This window comes from Pelodiscus sinensis, chromosome 26 (genome assembly GCF_052426305.1).
Source record: "Pelodiscus sinensis isolate ZL-2025 chromosome 26, ASM5242630v1, whole genome shotgun sequence".
Classification (NCBI taxonomy): domain Eukaryota; kingdom Metazoa; phylum Chordata; order Testudines; family Trionychidae; genus Pelodiscus; species Pelodiscus sinensis.
In genome coordinates, this window is record NC_143077.1 from 4,880,684 (window position 1) to 4,902,257 (window position 21,574).

At 43.9% G+C, this 21,574-nt stretch overlaps 1 protein-coding gene across 1 annotated transcript in view; it reads left to right on the forward strand.

Annotated features, from left to right (window-relative positions):
- Positions 1-628: 628 nt before the first annotated feature.
- The window catches only part of SPOCD1 (SPOC domain containing 1), a 41,203-nt gene continuing 20,257 nt past the window's right edge, over positions 629-21,574 (forward strand). The window contains exons 1-6 of the mRNA XM_089773427.1: positions 629-1,010; positions 2,055-2,931; positions 5,028-6,720; positions 12,736-12,867; positions 14,224-14,337; positions 20,924-20,932. Coding sequence (XP_089629553.1) covers positions 2,264-2,931; positions 5,028-6,720; positions 12,736-12,867; positions 14,224-14,337; positions 20,924-20,932 — 2,616 coding nt within the window. The 5' untranslated portion in view covers positions 629-1,010; positions 2,055-2,263. The remainder of the gene's footprint in view (positions 1,011-2,054; positions 2,932-5,027; positions 6,721-12,735; positions 12,868-14,223; positions 14,338-20,923; positions 20,933-21,574) is intronic.

Consider the following 21,574-nt stretch of genomic DNA (forward strand, 5'->3'; position numbering starts at 1 on the left):
ATAACCCCCTGGAACCCTCAACTACCCCCCCAGCCCCTCTAACCCCCCCAGCTATAACCCCCTGGAACCCTCAACTACCCCCCCAGCCCCTCTAACCCCCCCAGCTATAACCCCCTGGAACCCTCAACTACCCCCCCAACCCCTCTAGCCCCCCCAGCTATAACCCCCTGGAACCCTCAACTACCCCCCCAGCCCCTCTAGCCCCCCCAGCTATAACCCCCTGGAACCCTCAACTACCCCCCCAGCCCCTCTAACCCCCCCAGCTATAACCCCCTGGAACCCTCAACTACCCCCCCCCAACCGCCGCCCGCCCCGCCCCGCCGCACGTGCACGGTCATTGCCGCCGCCGAGTGTGAACTCAGAGGCCGCGCGGGCCCCGCCTCAGCCACGTGACCCTCTTCCGCCAACGGCCGTCGCGGGGCGCGCGTGTCACGTGGGGCGCGCGGGCCCGAGCTGGAGGGAGCCGTTGGCGCCTGGGCGCGAGGCCCCGCTGGTGCGTGGGGGGGATGGGAGAAATGGGCGGGGTCGCCGGGATCCGACCCGGCTGGGCAGGGAGAGTCTCTGTGGCCCCCCCCAGTGGGGGGGGGGGGGGTGTCTCTGTGCCCCTCCCCGTGGGGTAAGGTGGGGCCCGGGTCCTTCCCTTTGGGGTGGGGGAATCCACGTGCCCTCCCCCCGAGGGGTGGGGTGGGGGTCCCTGTTGCTTGGTTGCAGGCTGTGGGGTTGAGGCCTTGGTTCTGCCCAAAGGAGGGACTCTTGCGTTGTGATTATTGCATGTATTTGCATAACACCCCGGTGGTGCTGGGGCATGCAGTGGGTGCATGGGGGTGCATCGGTGCACATGCACGACGATGTGTGCAGAGCATGCATGGAGTTACGTGGCACACGCATGCAAGTGTGCAGTGTTACCTGGAGGTGTGTGGAGGTGCAATAGGTTGGGAAATTTGAGCCAGCGTGTGCAAACGTACAACACGAACAGTCACACACTACCAGAAGCATTATGGGCAGCATCAGTGAGTATTGGTGTGTTTTAAGATTGTGCAAGATTGCATGGATGTGTAGAGCACTTGGGCAAAAATTAGACATCTTGTATTTTATGTAATAACTAGGGTGGCCAGATGGTTTCAACAAAAATACCAGACACACTTGACATTACATCACAATCTACATTGCATCTTAGTTAGAAAATACCGGACATTTCTATTTTCTCAATTTGTTTCCCAAACAGAAAGCTCAAATACTGGGCTGTCCGGTTCAAAACCGGACACCTGGCAACCCTAATAATAACTTCCAAGACTTATGTGGGAAAAGAGGGCACGAGAGAACATTTGTAGTGGGAGGCTAAATCCAAATTTTCAAAGTTGTGTGCTTAATGTATCCACCAGAGGTTTGGGGATCCCACAGCTCCAGTAGGGAACCCAAGTTAGAAAATAACATCTGTTTTGAAGGAAGGGAGCATTAAGGAGCTATTTGGGTGCATTTACACTGCACCCTTTACTCAAAATAAGCTAAGCAATTTGAGCTATGCAAATTGAGTAGCTTATTTCGAGTTAATTTCAAAATTTTCAAAATAAATTGCTATTCCAAAACGTCTCTTAATCCTTGTGGAATGAAGTTTACAGGGATGTCAGAATAGCGAGCCCATTATATTTCAAAATAACAGCCTTGTTTCAAAAACAAGGAATAGCTATTTCAGGATACCAGAAGTACCCCGAAATAGTGCCGCTGTGTAGACGTACCCTCAGTGCGTCAAAAGTACTACAGAACTTTTAGTGCACAGTGGCAGGGTTCATATGCCAAATTAGTGCATTGCTAACTCACCATATAGACAAGCCAAGAGTTCAAGCACAGGGAACAATGTGAGAGTAATTAGCCAGAGTGATAGGAGACATTAAACTCACAGATATTAGAGGATAAGCTAAGGAACAGGAGAACTCAACAGAAAAAGTTAAGTAGGGGCAGCGGTTAACTTTGAATGTGGCCACTGTGCCTGTGTTGTCCACAGAGAATAATGAGGTGGCTACTGGTTACCATAATTTGGTTTTGTTTTTCAACAGTTGTCTCTGCATGTTCTGAGGGCAACAAGTCTGTTCTGCAGGAGTTTTGAAAAGCATTTCAGTGCCAGCTACATGAGGAGTGAGGTAAAATCAGAAGTATTTCCAGCCTGAAGAGTTAAACTGAAGCGAGCTGTGTGTCCATCAAGTAATTCATCACTTGACAGGAGGGGGAAAAAAGAGAGAAGACCTCAAGCAGTCTGTTAATCCTAATGGAGAATCAGAGGTTTCATGCTGCAGCTTGGAAAGATCAAACTGTGGGAGCACCAGAAAGGATGGAGGACAACATTATTGCCTATGTTTCAGATGAAAGGATACATGGTGAACAGTCAACATTTTTTCTGAATGTGGATAGTGAAAACATGGAAACATCAAACACAGAAGAGGATTCATTTGGCACTGGGGGCCACAACAGAGACATAAATCCAGAAGAAATGTTTAAAGAAGGGGCTGTCATGTCTGTTGAGGCTTTCGAAATTCCTGAAATAAATGGTGTTGATGATGAAAACAATAAAAGAAGCAAAACTGTCCGAAGTGAAACATGCTTTGATATTGATAATTTAGCTGAAAACTGTACTAAAGAACTAAGAAGCACTCTAAAAATCCCAGACCCTGATGCATTTGGGAAAAATGAGACATCACATAGCATGCAAAGCTGCTTGGAAGTCCAATGTCCAGAAGAATCAGTAACATTGCAGGGAGCAAGACTGACTTTGGATGCTTTCAAAACAGAGTTTCATCTTAACAGTGAAGGAACCAAAATGAAAGAACTGTTAACTGAAATGGACTTTTCAGGAAATCTTTCAAACTTCTGGGACCAGGGAACGCACTCCAGGTTGCTCATCATTCCTGATCTGAACGAGGAGAAAGAGCAGTTCAGGTTACAGTCAGATTTTTGCTTTTTACCCTTGATGGCGCTTGCATACGAGAAGAAAAAAGAAGGAAGTTCATTAATAAAAAAGTTTAGGATTCCCCTACTGGAAAATTTTCCTTATCCATCCCAAACTGATCTCCCCTAAACTCTTATACAGCCCTGCAGACAAAGTCCCAATCAGCCCCACCATTTGTGAAAACTCTGTATTCCTTTCATACCCTCCCTAACTAGACTCTCCTTTCATCTGCCAAACCCTATTGAATCCATCTGAGATAATGACCAGCCAGATTCCCCAGTTGTCAAAATTCCATCTGGTGACAAGTCACCAAAAAGCTTCTATCAATACTTGTCAGATCTGATTTCTGTGTCCCACTGTACCAGATCTACAACTATCAAACCAGACTCCTTTGTAAACTGGGGGTGCAGGGTAATTTATGGTATATACTCTGCAGGGTCGGGGTCCTTCCAACCCTCTGGGGATGAGTTGGAGAGGCTGGGGCCCTGCTTGGCATCCTGATGCAGGTACAACCCTGCCTATCACCGCTACACAGCTAGCTGGAGTGAGCCAGGGCTGCTCCAGCCTGCCGCTGTTGGCTATCCAATTGGTTACTCAGTAACCGGGTAACCTTTAACAACTTTTAAGAGGTGAACTGCAGTGATGAGGGAATCTCTCCCATTCCTATAGTGAATATCTGTGTTGCATCACTACAGCTTTTCCAGTGAAGATCTAATATTAGAAATGTAATTTACATCCTTTAACGTGATTCTGCTGACCCTGTAAAACTCATGTCAAATGTGTTGCAGTGTCACAGGACTTCCAATATACATTTTCATGGCAGCAGTACAACGAGTATACTTTGTCACTTGCCTGGGTCACAAGATAATGACCCCCAAATGGGGGATAGTACTAATAGTATAAGAACCATGAAACCACGTGTCTTAATTTCTTTAGCACACTAACCTTCATTTTATTATGTGGCATTTCTGATATCAGTAATTTAAAGTATTGAATGTGATATGACAAGATCTTTGTGGGATGGAGGTAAATATGGGTTTACATAAGGAATGTCTCTTCTGATGAGGCATAGTGGAGACATGGTAATCACTCAGGGTACATCTACACAGCAGCAATATTTTGGAATAACTGACATTCTGAAATAACATAGTCCACGTCTACACTGCAAGCAGCTATTTCGACATAATGTCAAAATAATGTTGAGCTGGAGAACTTCTTACTCTGGGTACGTCTAGACTACATGCCTCTGTCGCCAGAGGCATGTAGATTAGGCTACCAGGCATAAGAAAATGAAGCGTCGATTTAAATAATCGCCGCTTCATTTAAATTTACATGGCTGCCGCGCTGAGCCGATCAGCTGTTTGTCCGCTCAGCGCGGTAGTCTGGACGCGCGGGTGTCGACATCAAAGGCATTTGTCGACCATCCAGGTAAACCTCATCCCAGGAGGCATACCTGGGTGGTCGACAAATGCCTTTGATGTCGACACCCGCGCGTCCAGACTACCGCGCTGAGCTGACAAACAGCTGATCGGCTCAGCGCGGCAGCCATGTAAATTTAAATGAAGCGGCGATTATTTAAATCGCCGCTTCATTTTCCTATGCCTGGTAGCCTAATCTACATGCCTCTGGTGACAGAGGCATGTAGTCTAGACGTACCCTCTGACTCCTGTAACTCTCATTTTATGAGGAGCAAGAGAAGTCGGAGGAAGAGTGCTCTTTCTCAGACTTCCTGCTACGTGGACACCGCCAAAAGCCGAAATAAGCTATTTCGCCATGAGCTTCACAATTGACGTAGTTCAAATTGTGTAGCTTATTTCGGCTTTAGCCCTGCTGTGTAAATGTGCCCAGGCTTTTAAAACTGGCGTGGGAAGAATCTTAATGTGTGGTCCTGCAAAGTGTCAAGCATTTTCAGTTCCACTAATGTGAATAGACACTATAATGACTGCGGAATTTCTGCCTCCCCCTCACATACAGTGGTGATAAGAGCTGGACAGTCTTTCTTTAACTGTTAATTTTGTTTGTAGCACTACCATTCCTGAGTTGCCTTCATAAAATGAAAGCATTGTTTTCTTGTTTTACGTCACAGCTTTCACATCACAGCTTGCAATGAGCAGATTGCAGGCAAGAAAGTGGGAGGAACACATGCCAGCAACTGTGTTTCAAATGAAGAGCAGAGTGAACAGTCAGCATTTACTTTGAATGTGGTTAACCAGAACAAGGTGGAAGCAGAAAATGAAGTTGGAGTATGTGGAGAGGGTTCATCCTACAGCGGAAGCTCATATGACAGAGAAATAAAAACAGAGGGAACAGATTTTAGGGAAAAAGTGATTGTGACTGGTGAGCCTTCTGAAGGTCCTAACCAAAACTGTGACAATGACAAGAAGGGAAGCAGAACAATTCTAGTTAAACCCTGCCAGGTAGTCCTGAAAGAACTGGGTAAAGAGTTAGAAGAAAAATGTGAAGATTCTTTAATAAACTTAGATATTGAAACACAATCACTAAAAATGCAAAATGAGAGGAATGCTGACCCATTGCAAGTTCTTTCACATGGTATTCCAGAGAAAAACTATGTTAAAAAACAAAATAAAATAATAAAAATCCAAAACATTAAGATGCTATTGAAAAATGAGAAATTGAACATCATAGAAAAGAAAGAGATAAAAAATCCTGAAAAAGTAATCACTTCGAGAGGATCAAAGAATATGGATACAAAGATTCACCATAACTCTGAAGAACCCCAAGCAGAAGGGTCACTTACTCAGATGGACTCTACAGATCTTTCAGATATGATTGAAGAGGGCATTTTCTCTCGGCTGTCTCTTATGGAAAAAGAGTATAAGAGTTCTGCCATAAACCTCTTTCACGAGGAAGAGGAAGATCCAGGGGCAAAGAAGTTACAAACAGATTTTTGTTCTCTATCCAGCATGACTCCTCAGATACGGAAAGGAAAAAGTAGAGCGGTAACATCTGTCACAATGTTTAGGAAAAACTGGAACAAACTAATTAAGCAATTAGGGAGAGAAGAAATATCTTCTAGCTCTTTAGTGATGAATCCAAGTGGGGGAACTTTGCAGACCGAGGATCTTCAAGGAATTCCAGTAGAAGGTACCTCCACATATTTGTCAGTTATCAAGGCAGAGAATGTGTTTGATGAAGGAAAGTCCCATAATAGATCTCCTCTGCTGCCTGCCCAGAGTCATAGTGAAGACATACGTGTCACAGACTGTAAACCCAGCTGTATTTCAACACCTGTTGTGGAAAAGCTTGAAACCAATCTGAAGGGTGAGCTGCTTTGCACAATGAAGAATCAGCTGCCCAGACTGGAAAGTGTGGTTCAGTGCTTCTTAGCGGAATCTTCTCAAGAAGTTTCCGAGGGACAGTTGAATGTGGAAGAACAGAAATCTTTAAACCAAAGAAACTTCAAATCCACCAATGAAAGTGACAATAGTTCTTGTTTTCTGATGGAAGTTGCAGAGGACTTAGATAATGTAGATGATGTGAATATCACTGAAGGGCAAAAAAAGGCTGTGCAACAGAAGGCAGGAGGAGAGCATTTGAATCCTAGTAAGATCACCTTGCAGTCACAAAGCATGGAGGTACCAGAGTTCTGGAGACCTGAGGCAGAATGGCATTCTCGCTCTGATAACATCAAAAAAATCAAGCACAATGACATTAAAAAAACCACAGCTCTTCATTGTCTTGAGCCACCCGGAGAGGGACATATTAGATGCATAGAAAAAGTGACTCCTGAGCCAGCCAAGGAAACCTATCATGCAGAGGTATGTTAACAAATACTGTTTTTATGGATAATGGTCATGAATATATACATAAAATAGAGCATATAGGCTTATACTCTGCTGGTTTTAATTCAGGGTACGCCGTCTCTGCAGAATAAGCCTAAACAACTGGCCCATAGGTTGGCTTAGCCTGGATCTGAATATTCACACTGGAAAGAAGACACAGCTTACTATGTCCTCACTGATGTTGCAGTCACCTGTGTGTGTTGCTAGTCTTTTGGGGTCATCCCATGTTTCTTTGTGCTGCAATAAGATGAGCCAATTTATGTGAACGGGGAGGGAGCCTAGGTGGTCTAACTGCCATGAAAACATATCTATCTTGAGCCATCCTGCAAAGGCCACGCATCCTACTTTTTATAATTCTGCATCTCCAGTGTAGCTATGGATGTTAAATTGTGACTAATCGACTACTCGAATAGTCAATGCATTTTGCATCGACTATTCAATTAGTCGATAGGGTGTCTCCACCTTTGAAGTGTAGCAACAGTCCTAGGGCTATTGCTACACTTCAAAGGCAAAAACGCCACATAGAGCCCGGGGTCAGCTGGGACCCTGGGCTCCATGTGGCGCTGCTGTTTTGAAATGCTGTGGAGAGCCCGGTGTCAGGCTTCACGTGGCATTTCAAAGTGGCAGCACTGCATGGAGCCGGGGTTCAGTGGGGGAAATATCCCCTCCACTTTCTGCCTCCCCCTGCTACCTCTTTCTGATAGAAGCAGCGGGGGAGAGGATAAGCGACTAATCGACTAGCCTGTCGACTAATCCTTCACATCTCTAATTAGAGCAGCTTTTTGCTCAGCTGTAGTTGAAGAATGCATGCTGGGACCTGTAGTTTGTGTAGTTGTATCAGTTATATTAACCATGAAGGCAGCCACACTGACTCCAAAGGTCACAACTGGCCTACAGGCCTCAGTAGAAAATATTCTCCAGGAAGCAATACCAACCCAAAAGAAAGAAGTGATCAGCATCGGTTGTTGATGGTAATGTCAGAGTCTAAATATAGGCACTTTACAATGTTAATATTTTTGAAATGTCATTTTAAAACTAGTCACTCAGCTAGAGTCAAGATATTTTGAAAATGTGGGTCCAAATTCACCCATTAGGTTACTCCATTGATTGATTGTCTTTAGTCTTCTTTTCTTATGTTAGACTGTTGTGCTGTGGCTAGCTAGCTAGACAACTGCAGTGGTCTACCCCTGGAAATGATGGCATTTCAGTGGTAGTTGATTTGAATCCTCTCTAGATAGCTTATCTTTAGCACATCTTTAGCATGATGTGTAAAGTATTTTTATTATGTTCTCCATGCTTGTTTTTCTGGGATGGATTCTGCCTGAGTATTCTGTAATGCAGCACTTTCTTAGATGGAATAAGGTGGGAATTTAATTATTGTAATTCTTCCTGTTAATTTTCCAAGTGATTCTCCTTTGTAGCAATTACAGCATGATTCCTTTAACTCTAATCTATGGAAACCTGGCTCTCTTGTTTGATTGCTGTTACTGAGCTGATCAGCATAGCTTTACCTGCACCATATTTCCTTTGAAATCATCTGTTAATACAATAATAAATTATAATTACAGTGATAGGTCTTCAGTGTTTCACATGTTATGCCATCATTTTTAAGTTGCGGAATAAGGTGAAAAGTTTTTCGTGGTGTAAAATGTGATGAAAAGTTAGTCTGGTGAATTATATGTTTATTTGGTGAAGGGAAAATTTGGCCCTTTATACGTAGTGCTCCTGACAATATTCCTCAAAATTTAAACTCTCTTGCAATGTTAAACCATTTTTACCCAGTTTTTCACATCCTTTGAAGTAGCTCATAAAACCTGCTGCTCTGCATTTCTGATAGTCAGCCTTAGGGCCTAATCGTAAAATGTGCTGAACGTCTTGAGAGGTGCTGAGTCCCCTCAACACTCAAGAGTTGACAGGGCTCAGTAGCTCACAGAAAGGTCCTCCGCATGCCACAGTGTCAGTCCCTCAGAAATCTTGTCAGCAGTAGAATTTGTTACCCTGACTTCTTTGATTGTTGGTTAACGTGTTCGTAAAAGGTAATCTGGAATTTCCCAAATGTTTGTTCCAGGATACAAATGTTTGTGGTATACCAGAGGCTGTGCCCTATGGCAATATTTCTCAATAACTCATCCGTGGGCTGACACTGGTCCCTGAGATCTCCCAGACACAGTTTATAAAGGCAGCCATTCTCTGGTATAAAAAAATTTGAGAATCATTGCTCTAGGTGGTAAATGGAAATTCCAACACACCCCTCATTTAGGCCTGTTCCACACTTAAAACTTTAGTAAACCTAGCTGCACTGCTCAGGGATGTGAAAAATCCATATTCCTCAGCACCGTAGCTCTACCAACCTGACGCTGATGTTGATGAAATTAGGCTGATGGAGAATGCTTCTGTCAGTCTGGCTACTGATGGTCATGGAGGTGGAGTTTCTATTGTAATGGAAAAATCCCTTTCGTCGCTGTAATCTGTGTCTACACTGCAGGGTTACAGTGGCAGAGCCATATTGCTGTAGCTGTGCTGTTGTAGCTCCCATAGTGTAGAAGTGAGTATAGTGGAATACATCATGCTTCTGCAGGAGAAACAGAAAATGCTGCTTTGAGACTCCTTGTGTGGCCAGTCTTCAAATGTTATGTTAGCTTCAGCAGAATCAGAGACAGATTCATGGCACTTGTTTCAGTTTGGAGAAAAATAAACTTAATTCAGGCTTTATATCAATATGAAATCTGATAATAAGCCTTGCATTCCCAAAGCAACCCATTCCTATAGTGACCAATGTGACATGCCAGTGTACAGGGATAAATGTGCAAGCGCCTACATTAATGGGGCTATTTCAGTATGCATGGTGGACCTGGCAAGGTTGAAAAGTTATAGGCAAGAGCCATAGTATTGGCGCTCTCAGTCATTTTTAAGAAAAGAGGTCCAGGGAATAACAATTTAGAATAAATGCGGAAATGTTCATCTGAAAGAAGACAAATGTGACTGAGACAACAATACAGCAGAAGTATCTACAGTAAATTAGTTCTTCCTTCGCTAATAGGTGTCAATAATACAGTGGATTCCATGTTGTTGAGGAAAAACTATAACAGCCTTGATTAAATGTTTTATACTGTAATGGCACATGTAGAAAATAAACCCCTCAGTCTTTGCTGAAAATAACCCCCTCAATCTCTTTACTGAAAGATAAATCTTAGTTGACCTTTTACTGGATTGCTTTTGCTGTGCTAAAATATTCTTTACTACCCACAGCACACCTCATCTGATCAGAACAGTGTGGGTTTTTTTTGTCTAAAGTTTTATGGCTGAAATATCATTTTAAGTATTCAGCAAGAGACTGGTTTATAGGATGAGACAACTAACAACAGATTAAAATACTGGATTATAATCTCTCTGTTCTCTTTCTGTCCAAGGAGGAAGAGGGCCCCTTGGTTCATCAGTCACATGGTGTGCAAATTGTGTATTACGTATGTTTTATGTTTTCCTTTCTTCTGTTTTTTTCTGTTTTTGCTTTATATTCCTCCATTAGGCACAGAAGATGATGCTGAAGAGTGATTCTTTAGGCCTAGTTTCAAATGAGCATTTGGACCTTCAGGTTCTTCTATGTCCCTGAATCAAGATGGATAAAAATCAATGTTTATTTAAAAAATTAAAAAATCAGATTATTTTTATTTAAATTGGATTTTTTAAATTTTTTTAAATAATCAGTAAAATACTAACTTTCTCATTTAAAAATAAGTTATAATTAAATCTCATCAGAAACATGGTACACCTACATTTACAGTCTCATAAAAATGAATTAATGGTTCTAGTCTCTCCAGCCTAACTACTAGCTCTTGCTTCTGGAAAGTTCTGGGCTTTCAATTTCTGTTTCTCAGCTGACTAAAAAGTAACATGCAAAGGACACAAGTTGGATAGGATTGTTTTTGTTCTGTGCTTCTGTGTGGTGGACCTTGGCCAAGCACAGAAGAGGAGTTAAGACATTGTTTTAAAGATAGAGAGACAATACATAGGAAAGGACGGAGGCAGCATAGAAAGGATCAGTCGAGTAGACTGGAAAGAAAAGGGAAAGACATTATTCAGCACACACACAGCTTTCTATAGCCTCCATGCTTTTGCCACAGAAAAGCTGTCATGGCTTCTGGGTGTAAGAGGGACCCTGTTTGGGAATATTTCGAAGAAATTCGTTCCTTAGGCGAAAAAAGGAAAACGTGTCAAGTGTAAGCAGGGCAAGAAGATACAGGGTCTAGTAGATGAAGATGTGAATATGGCTGAATGGATCAGCTATTTCAAAATTTAATTTATTTTGCAATGCATCATTCTTCAAGACTCTCTTTTAGTGCAAGTGTGATTTGACATGTAAATTCCCAGACTATTTGCTTTGCTGGATTTTTCTAGAAAAAAAGTTTAGCTTAGCTAATCCTTATGGCTTGTTTAATTAGTCAACTAGGTTTAGAATTTATCATTCAAGTATACAATACAGAAAGCTGCAAGTAAGAGAAATCTAAAGTTTCAGTTGCCACTGTGTCATTTTCTTATTTTATATTGCATAATACATGCCCCTTATTTTGGAACATTGTGGCGACAGACCATAATGGTGATACCATAAGTGCTACTCCACATTTTAGTTCAGTGTAACTCAGCTTTTCCAAGTTAACCCTATCCTATACTTGTTATCTCAAAAAAAAAAAAAAAAAAAAAAAAAAAAAAAAAGTGCCAGTGAGTTCAGTGGGACTTACTCCAAATTTAAAGGCACTCTAAGCACTGTCTGTCTAAGCTTTTTTGATAACTTGATTTAAATCCTCAGGTTGCAGTTCTATAGCCATTAGCTTGGTGGACGCAATTGGGAATTGAAGGCAATCTGTGGGAAATGAATCCCTCTACATTCTTCTTTTGGGTATGTCTACACAGAAGCATTATTTCGGAATAACTGATGTTATTCCAAAATAACATAGTGTGTGTCCATGCAGCAGGCATTATTTTGAAATAATGGTGAACTGGAGGACTTCTTACTCTGACTCTTGTAAGACTCATTTCACAAGGAGTAAGGAAAGTCAAAGGAAGACATTGCTTCCTTCGACTTCCTGCTCTGTAGACAGCACCAAAGCCGAATTAAGCTATTTCAACTTCAGCTATGCAGTTGATGTAGCTGAAATTGTGTAGCTTAATTTGAGTTTTGCCTTGCGGTGTAGATGTGCCCTTTGAAGAAAAGGGGAATAGCGGAATGATGGAATAGATTTTCTTAGTCTTCAGAAACCTTTGCTAATCAGTCAAGGAATAAATAGATACAGCAGCAACTCACCTGTTCTGACTGCTCTTGTCTATGCTGCTACCAGGACTTTTTATGCTGCTTCCAGATTATTCAATAGTCATTTTTTGCTTCTGCAGGAGACCTGACCACAAATGTGTCTTTGGGGAAACAGAAGGATGCAACTTCGTCCGGGCAAAGCATAGGGCATTTTTTCTTCCCGCCCTGCAATTCTCCATCCATTGATTTAACTGTGTAGCAAGTATCAGGAGAGGTTATGACTGTAGGGAAGGGAAAACAATGTAGACTAGTTATCAATCATTTATTTTGTCCATTCTGCTCTTACTAGTGGGTTAAAAAGATACCTTTCATCTGGCTTGCTGCGTAGTTGTGTGTGAACTTTGCTGATGTTTGGGAGACTTGTGGCTTACACCCCTGCGCTGTCAGGACCTGGGAGTGTTGTGGATACATCATGCTCAGATCCTGAAAAGATCAAGGTGTTCTTGCAGGTCAACAGCCTTCACTCTGGTCAGTTCAAGAGCTGCTTTCTCAGGGAATCCTGTCCAACACTTGTTGGCTAAAAGGATAGTGACAATCCAACAATATGTCAGCGCTGAAAAACTGGATGGATTCGTTGAGGTTCCAGAAGGAATGTAGAGGTCCTATTGGGGGCAGAAGGAAGGCTCGCTTTAGGGCTTATTTTACAGCTATTGTTCTATTTTAAAATGGTTTGCTTTATCCTTCAGAAAATGGCTGGGCCAGTAGTCGGACTCCTTGGAGTCCCCAGCAAAGGCTGTAAGCCAAGGAGACTACAGAGACTGGTAGAATTGGAAGATTCTTCAGATGATGAGCCATGTGTTTGTTGCCAGCCCCCTAAGGTATTTTATCATACACTACACCATGATAAAGTAAGTGAAGTGGGGAGAGGCAATTAGGAAAGATTGTGATTTTTTTTTAGAAGCAAACTTTGAAGAATGGATGGCAAATGGGATAGGTTATGGGATATAGACACTTTTGCCTCTAGCAATGGCTTGAATTCAGACCAAGCTGTAAATGATGAGAAGTTATTAATCTCCTGAGTGTTTGTTCATTTGTCTGTCAAAAGTTGTTGTTCATCATTATCCATTTCCCTAGCAGACAGAAGTCCACATGACAAAAATTAACACCATATTGGGACTCTGCCAGGTAATCTCAAGGAGAGAGAGAGAATTTAGGAGTCTATTTGTGATCTCAAATATGTAGTAGGGAAAAGCCTTTCCAGGGAGGAATAGAAGTAGTTAATCTTCTCTTGCAGAAGCAGCCGCTTGCTAGTTAGCCAGGGAGTCAGTGGGAAAGAGCAGGTGGGTCTTCTTTTTTTCCCAATGAGAGAATGATGTTGGGAAGCCACTGCTGAAGTAGGGATAAAGGAAAGAAGATGATTGGCAGTTAAGAAGCAGCTAGATAAATATTATCTCATCTTATCTGATCACAGTGATAAGAAATATGTCTTTTTCCATGTTTAAACTACTTTCTGAAGAGGGCATGCTTATGTAAGTAGAATATGAGAGGACGCAGAATGTAGATTAAATATCCTTGATCCATTCCGTTAGCCATTAATCCAGCTAGTTCAGTGTCCCATTTCTGACAGTAGCCAGCACTACATGCTTCAGAAGAAGCAAAACCCCCAGACTAAGCAGATGTGGGGTGACTTTGTCTCTCTGTGCCCTTCTCTCCAAAGGTCTCATCCTAATCTCCAATAAAGATTGGTTTAAATTATGGCACAGTGAGGTTTTTATCCCAAGCCAGATTCTTTTTTTTGCATCAAGTATTATATCCCCGGATATTTCAATTTTACTAATTTCTTGATCTCAGCAGTATCCTGTGGCAATGAGGACACATTCTAAACTCTAATTATATGAAAAAGTGTTCCTAGTGGCTAGCGATTTGTACCCTGAATTTATATGTGAAACACCAAGACAGTTCCTACCCCTTGTTGCCCTCAGTGCTGTGCCAGCAATGTGCCTAGGTTCTAAAGGGAGAAAAGCCTTGTATTGTTTAGCAGTTGCTCCTCTAGCCTAAAAAACAGGGATCGCAATTCAGCAAAGTAAAATGCAGTAGGAAGATTGGATAGATCCTTGTGATTGCAACAGGGACAAGGAGGACTAGGAGATGAAGGAAGTTTCTGTTACTTGAATTTAAAGTTCATATTTTGTTTTGGAAATGTCTTTGTCACTAGCAATGTTTTCCTCCTTCAGAAAATGTCTAGGTCAGTCCTAGGAGTCACCAGCAGCAAGGCTGGTGTGCCACATAAGATGCGGAGAGTGGAGGATTTGGAAGATTTATCAGATGATGTATATGATGATTTCCAGGTGTGAAAGTAGAAAGAATTATACTGTAAGAAAAAGATGAATTGTGCTGTAATAATTGAATAAGTTAAAGGAATTCTGTTTGTCTTTTAAGAGGAAGAAGAAAAGTATGTTAATGTTGATTGTAGGTATGCAGATCAAGGTGCTAGCCAATTTGGGCCTGAGTTTAACAGGAAAAGAAACATTAAGTGTTAGGAAACAATTCCAGATAATCAGGGAGATATAGCCAGGAGATTGCTGTGTGCTTAATATTGAAATGAAGAGTACTTGAGTAGCCTCACACTAATTATGTGAAGTTTTGCCCCCCTTTTAATCCTGTTAATTTTGGCTTCCTTTTGACTGTATAAAATCAAGGGGTTTGAACCTTGTAGGGTACTCACATTTTCTCCATGCATTTTAGCAAAGCTTTGCTGAAATAAACAGAGCAGTCTGCCAAATCTGTGAGTCCTGTCTAACTTTGACAATTTGGAGGTCCCACTGAGATGGCAACCGTCTTCGCTGAGGCTGTGAGATCCCTGACTGTCTTGCAGGATGACCGTGGCAGCCGGCACCTGGGCATTTAGCCCGAGCGGTCCTCCGCCAGAACGGAAAGGTGCACAGCCACAGCGAAGTCTACGCCATTGAACCTGTTGGTTCCTGCTCTGTTCTGGTAGGGATCCCGGGATCTAACATCAGGACTCTGGTCAGGTAATTATTTTGTCCGGACTGAGGACTGTCTTGTCTCTGTGTCTATCCGTCTTCCCTGTGGTGTGAGTGAGTCTGGGAGCCATCCCTGTCCAGGGACTGGCCGACCAAGGGGCTCCTGTCCCCGCGGTCTGTGTGACTGGAATCTGCACAATCGCAGCCGCACCGCACCTTGGATAAAATCCTTGGAGTGAACGCAAGGGCGATTGAGGCAGTAGCCTGTGGGCTTCTTTTGTGTGTTGCACCGGGCACCGCTCTGACGAACCCGAATTTCCTCCTGGTGTGATTGGTGTATGAAGTCCTCCTGTATGGGTAAGCAGACGTCTAAGCAGGGATAGTTCCCTAAAGGGACCCTGGCTCAGTTTATATATTTTAGAAAGGGTCCGGACTCCTGTAAATTTCTGGAAAAATGATCTAGATTAACTCTGGGGGGATCCCAAAACTCAGTGGCCACTGTTAGGATCTTGGAACAAAGACCAAGTGGATGTCTTAAAAGACAAACTTGGCCTTCCCAAAAACTAAATTGGCTAGAGGAGAGGTAGATTGCTTCATGCAGTGGTGGGACGAGGCAAATCTTAAATGAACTGAATCGAAGCTCGCCTCCCTTAAAAATTCTAATTATAAGAAAAAAAGCTTTATTGGAAACCTCCTTTCCCACCACCAGACCAAGCGCTTCCCTTTACCCCGTCCTCCAAGAAAACTCAGACCGGTTCCACTTGAAGCTATAAACCCTGGACCCACACGGAGCTCCACTCGATTTTAAAAGGTTTTCCAAAGCCCCAGGAAAACCCTACCAAATTTGCAGAGGAATTTTGCTAGTGTGCAATGCCTATGAACCCTCTGAAGCAGACCTCCTGCAACTGTGTAAGCTACTTATAACCCCGTAAACAGCAACAAAGAAAAAAACCCGGGCAACTATCACACAGACTGACTGATGGTTTTTGTTTGGTTGGTTGGTTTTTTTGGATTTTTTGGGGGTACAGCAACCAGGTAAAAATGGACAGGGCGCCCTGGCGCATGCGTTTGTTAATAGCCTCTTATCTGCTATTAGCAGTATGTTAAAGCAAATAAGTGTTGGATGGGAGGCCAAGACCATGGACAAATTGCAAGCAGTGGCAGAGCATTGCCACTGCACTCTAAAAGGAAAGAGAAGCAGTCCTCACAAAGGTTGATAGCTCTGCAAATACAGCATTATTCAGGGCAGGGCAGACAGTACCGGGAATGGGGAGGGTACCAAGAATGGGGATAAGGTCAGAGAAGGGGTCGTGGCACCGGGTTTTTGGGATTTAGAGGTTTCAGCTCCGGTCATATCCACCCTGTGGGAACAAGGCATTATTGTCTCCTGTTCCAGCCCCTGTAACACCCCTATCCTCCTCCCAGTTCGAAAGGCTGATGGGAAATCATGGCGGTTTGTTCAGGATCTTCAAGCTATTAACTGCATTGTTGTACCCACCTTTCCTGTAATCCCTAACCCAGCAACTAATCTGGCTTCTATCCTGCCAGATGCAACTCATTTTACTGATGTTGATCTGTGTTCTGCTTTCTTTTCTGTCCCGGTTCACCCTAAGTCCCAGTATCTTTTTGCCTTTTCTTACAAGGAGCAGCAGTATGCTTCCCAAGGGGTACACAGAAAGCCCCGTCTTACTTTTCCCAAGCATTAGCCAAAGACCTTGTTAACCTGGTCTTCCCCTCTGGGTCCACATTGGTCCAATGTGTAAATGATCTACTCCTCTGTTCCCCTTCATTATCTGCCTCAGAAACTGACTCTTTAGTGCTTCTCACTGCCCCCCCCCCACCTTAGGGTTACCTGTCTACTGTAAGCCCTTTACCTTTTTCTGCCACGAGCAATCTGGTTGTGCACTTGGGGTTTTTACTCAGGAGCATGGTGGCAAAAAAAATCGTCCAGTAGCTTATTTCTTTGCCACCTTGGATCCTGTTGCCCAAGGTCTACCCCCGTCTGCGGGCTGTGGCTGCCGCGGCACGCCTAATTAAAATGTCTGAGTCCCTTGTCCTCCGCTCTCCTGTTTCTCTCATGGTCCCTCACTCTATAGATACTCTCCTGCTACAAGGTAATACAGCTCACCTTTCCTCCGCCCGCCTCACTTTTACTGCTTTCGGCTTCGCATATCACCATAAAGCGCTGTTCTCAGTTGAACCCTGCCACTCTCCTTCCTCTGTCTAATGACGGTGAACCCCACGACTGCCTTGCAAGTGTCTCTGCTGTCACCGTCCCATGCCCCGACCTTTCTGATGTCCCTCTCTCTAACTCCGACCTTGTGTTATTCACTGACGGTTCCTGCTTTAGAGATAGCCAAGGTCGTCTCCTCGCAGGATATGCTGAGGTATCACTCTCTGAAACCCTAGAAGCTGCGCCGTTACCTTCTGTGACTTCAGCACAAGTTGCTGAACTAGTTGCCCTAACCCGCGCTTGCTTTCTGGCTGAGGGACGCTCCGCCACCATTTATACTGATTCTCGTTACGCTTTTGGGGTTGTACATGACTTTGGCACCCTCTGGCAAGCTCGGGGTTTCCTTACCTCTGCTGGTACCCCTATCAAGAATGGCCCCTACATTGCTGCTCTCCTGTATGCACTCCCATCTGCATTAGCTATTGTTAAGTGCCCTGGTCACTCCACAGCAGATACTAATGTTGCTAAGGGTAATGCTGCCATAAAATCTTCCCCAGGTGCGTTTCTCGGTTCCCTTTCTGTTTCTGTACCACCGCAGTCCCTTTCTAAAGTCACCCTGCTCCAAGACTCTGCCTCAGAAACAGAAAAAGACTCCTGGGTCGCCCAGGGTTGCTCTCTACACCCTGATTCCCTTTGGCGCCCCCTTATTGGTGCCTTTGTGGCCCTCTTTTCACTCTACCCAGCTCTAGCCGCCCTGCTACACGGCGTTTCGCATGTCGGAAAGGAGGGTATGATCTCTGCTGTAACTAAGGCAGGATGGTGGGCCCCACATTTCAGCTCTTTTGCAGCTCACCACTGTGCCGCCTGTACCACTTGCCAAAGCTACAATGTTGGCAAACCTGTAAAGGTATCTCACGGGTTCTGGGGCCTGCCCCAAGCACTGTTCTTGCATTGGCAGCTTGATTTTGTACAAATGCCTGTGTGTCAACTATATGAATTCATTTTGGTTATGGTATGCTTATTTTCGGGTTGGATTGAAGCCTTTCCTTGTCGCAAAGCTGATTCGCTGTCTGTTGCCAAATGTTTGTTAAATCATATTATGCCTGCAAAAGAAACTCCTGCCACTCTGTCCAGTGACCGGGGTACACATTTTACTGGACAACTTGTTCAGCACCTGGATCGTGTATTACATGTCACGCACTTGCTGCACTGTCCCTACCACCCACAGAGCGCAGGTGCAGTTGAAAGACGAAATGGCATGCTAAAAAAAAATAAGCTTGCAAAAATTTGTGACTCTACAGGGTTAAGCTGGCCAGCGGCCTTACCATTGGCCCTTATGGAAATTTGATCCACCCCATCCCAAAGACATAAATTAAGTCCTTTTGAAATTGTTATGGGGCGCCCTATGCGAACAATGACTACCATTACTCCAGTCTCAGACTTGAACTTGACTCGCAGTATACTCCTTCAGTACTGCAAGGGACTAATGCAAGCTGTAAGTCACTTCCATTCACAGGTTTGAGCCGCCTGGCCAACCGAACCCACCTCTGACGCCTGCCACACCCTCGAGACAGGTGATTGGGTCTACATACGACACCACCAACGAAAACACGCCTTGGAACCCCGGTGGAAGGGCCCACATCAGGTGCTGCTCACTACCCAGACGGCTGTTAAGCTATCCGGCATAGCAGCATGGATACATGCTTCTCAGTGTAAGAAGGCACCACCCCCAGCAGACCAGTCATCGCCTCAGGACCACGCAGAGTCAATTTTGACTCCAGAAGAAGACGTAGAGGAATAGCCTGCAATACCTTACAACCTACGTTCACGTAAGGGTTGCCTGAAGCAGACGACAACCAAAAGCAAGGCCCAAGAAGAAGCAGCAGTGAGCCTAGCGCCTGCTGCCTGGTGGACATAAAACCGTGACTGCGGTTCCCTCAGCTGAGGTTGTCAGAACCAAAAAGGGTCTTGCCTCCAGCATGTGCCTCTGGTGGGGCCTGTTCCTCGGCTACTGGTGTCTTAAGGTCTGGGGAATCCACAATGACAATGACAATTCTTTTATCCACCAGCAAGTATGGATCGCTCAGACCCTTAATATCTCTAATTGCTGGGTCTGCAGCCACATCCCAGCCCACTCACAAGCTGGTTCCTGTCTTGGCAATCCCACTTAATTCCCCAGGCCTCACCGGAGGACCTCATCCATTTAACAAGACATGGAACAGTAATGACACTTGGGAAGCAGTAGGAATAAATGTATCTAAATGGATAAGCGTGGTGGAGGGAAAAGGTCACTGGTGTTTGGTGTGTAATGGAACGGGGCTAAATCTGGGGAGAAGCAGTTGTCTCCAGCATATTGTAACATCAGTACAATCTTTAATGCCATGCAAATAACACTACTCCCCGTAAGGAGAATCACCTTGTGCCCTTCGGGGGATATTACTCCTCCTTTATAGACATCTATATGGCAAAGGGGTGCAACCGACCCTTCCCGGCTTTGATAGGGCATCATTGGGTCTGTGGAACAAAGGCCTATACCACATTACCAGTTAACTGGTCAGGTATCTGTTATCCCGCCCAACTCTTCCCACAATTCCGAGTGTTAGAGTCCTTCCCACGAGAACGCCTCCGTAATTTTAGGCGAAAAAGAAGGGACTTGTCGGATGCCAAATGGTATGTGAATCACATAAGCCCTTTAACTTGGGAAGAGGCTATTGGTGGTTCCTTTATCCCACTTGGGGGAGTAATACATCATGCAAAAAGGCTTCTGAGGTTACAAGCAGTAGTTGAAATCATGGCAAATGAAACTGGAGAAAGTTTAAGGGCCCTGGCCAAAGAAACAGAAGCGATCAGACAAGTGGTCCTCCAAAACCGTCAGGCATTGAATATAGTGCTGGCAGCAAAAGGAGGGACCTGTGCTCTCATTGGCAAAGAATGTTGTGTATATATACCAGACAACACCAATTATGTAATAGATCGCGCTAGCTACTTAGAAAAGATTGCATATCTTCCTCACGAAGAGCCAAGTTCCCTGTGGAAATGGCTGAGTAACTTGTTCAATTTCACTGGCATAGGAAACTGGTTGTTTCAGGGAGCCCTGACTATCCTATTTGGGATCTTAATGATTTTTGTATGTTTTCAGTTAATCTCCTGTTGTATCCAAAACTGTGCAAAACATATCACACAGCTAGCTACCCCTCACCAGAGTGCTAATCTGATGATTTTAAATATCACTGATGAACAGAGAGACAAAGAACGGTTAATGCAAGAAACCCAGTAATTGTTGGTCATAGGCGAAGCTTGACCAAAAGGAGGGATTGTGAAAGTAGAAAGAATTATACTGTAAGAAAAAGATGAATTGTGCTGTAATAATTGAATAAGTTAAAGGAATTCTGTTTGTCTTTTAAGAGGAAGAAGAAAAGTATGTTAATGTTGATTGTAGGTATGCAGATCAAGGTGCTAGCCAATTTGGGCCTGAGTTTAACAGGAAAAGAAACATTAAGTGTTAGGAAACAATTCCAGATAATCAGGGAGATATAGCCAGGAGATTGCTGTGTGCTTAATATTGAAATGAAGAGTACTTGAGTAGCCTCACACTAATTATGTGAAGTTTTGCCCCCCTTTTAATCCTGTTAATTTTGGCTTCCTTTTGACTGTATAAAATCAAGGGGTTTGAACCTTGTAGGGTACTCACATTTTCTCCATGCATTTTAGCAAAGCTTTGCTGAAATAAACAGAGCAGTCTGCCAAATCTGTGAGTCCTGTCTAACTTTGACACAGGTTACTCAGGTATCTTACCTCTTAATGTGCCATCCTGACATAATCCAGTGGGAAAGAAACTGTGGAACAGCAAGAAGGGTGGGATTATTTTGATTTTCAAGAGGGATGTCGTCTTATATATATTAGAAATGTGCATCTGTCCATTTGTGAGTCTGTCTGTTCAAGAACTCCTCCTAATTGGTAAGAGCTAGGATCAAATTGGGCAGGCAGCTTCCTCTTACAATAACTTAAAGCAAGGTCAGGTCTTGGTTGTGCCAAGACAATGGGATGTGCCTGGAATTCAATTGTTTCTCATAAAATGGAAAGGGAGAAGAGGGAGTTATACTATAGAATGACCATAGAGGGTAGCAAGGGCCAGCAATGGGGACCAGGAAGGGGGAGACAGGGGAGGGATCACATAAGGATTACCTGTTGTGATCCCTCCCTCTGGGGCATCTGGTATTGGCCACTGTTGGCAGACAGGATACTGGGCTAGATGGACCTTTGGTCTGACCCAGTATGGCCATTCTTATGTATAACCCCATTGGGCCAGCAGGGGGTGGGGTGGAGAAAGGGACAGCTATCTACTATATATTTCAGAGAATTTGTCTCTGTCTGTCCCCTAGCAGAGGGACGTGCACCCCTTTCTCGGCTGTGCCCGCTGCATGGACA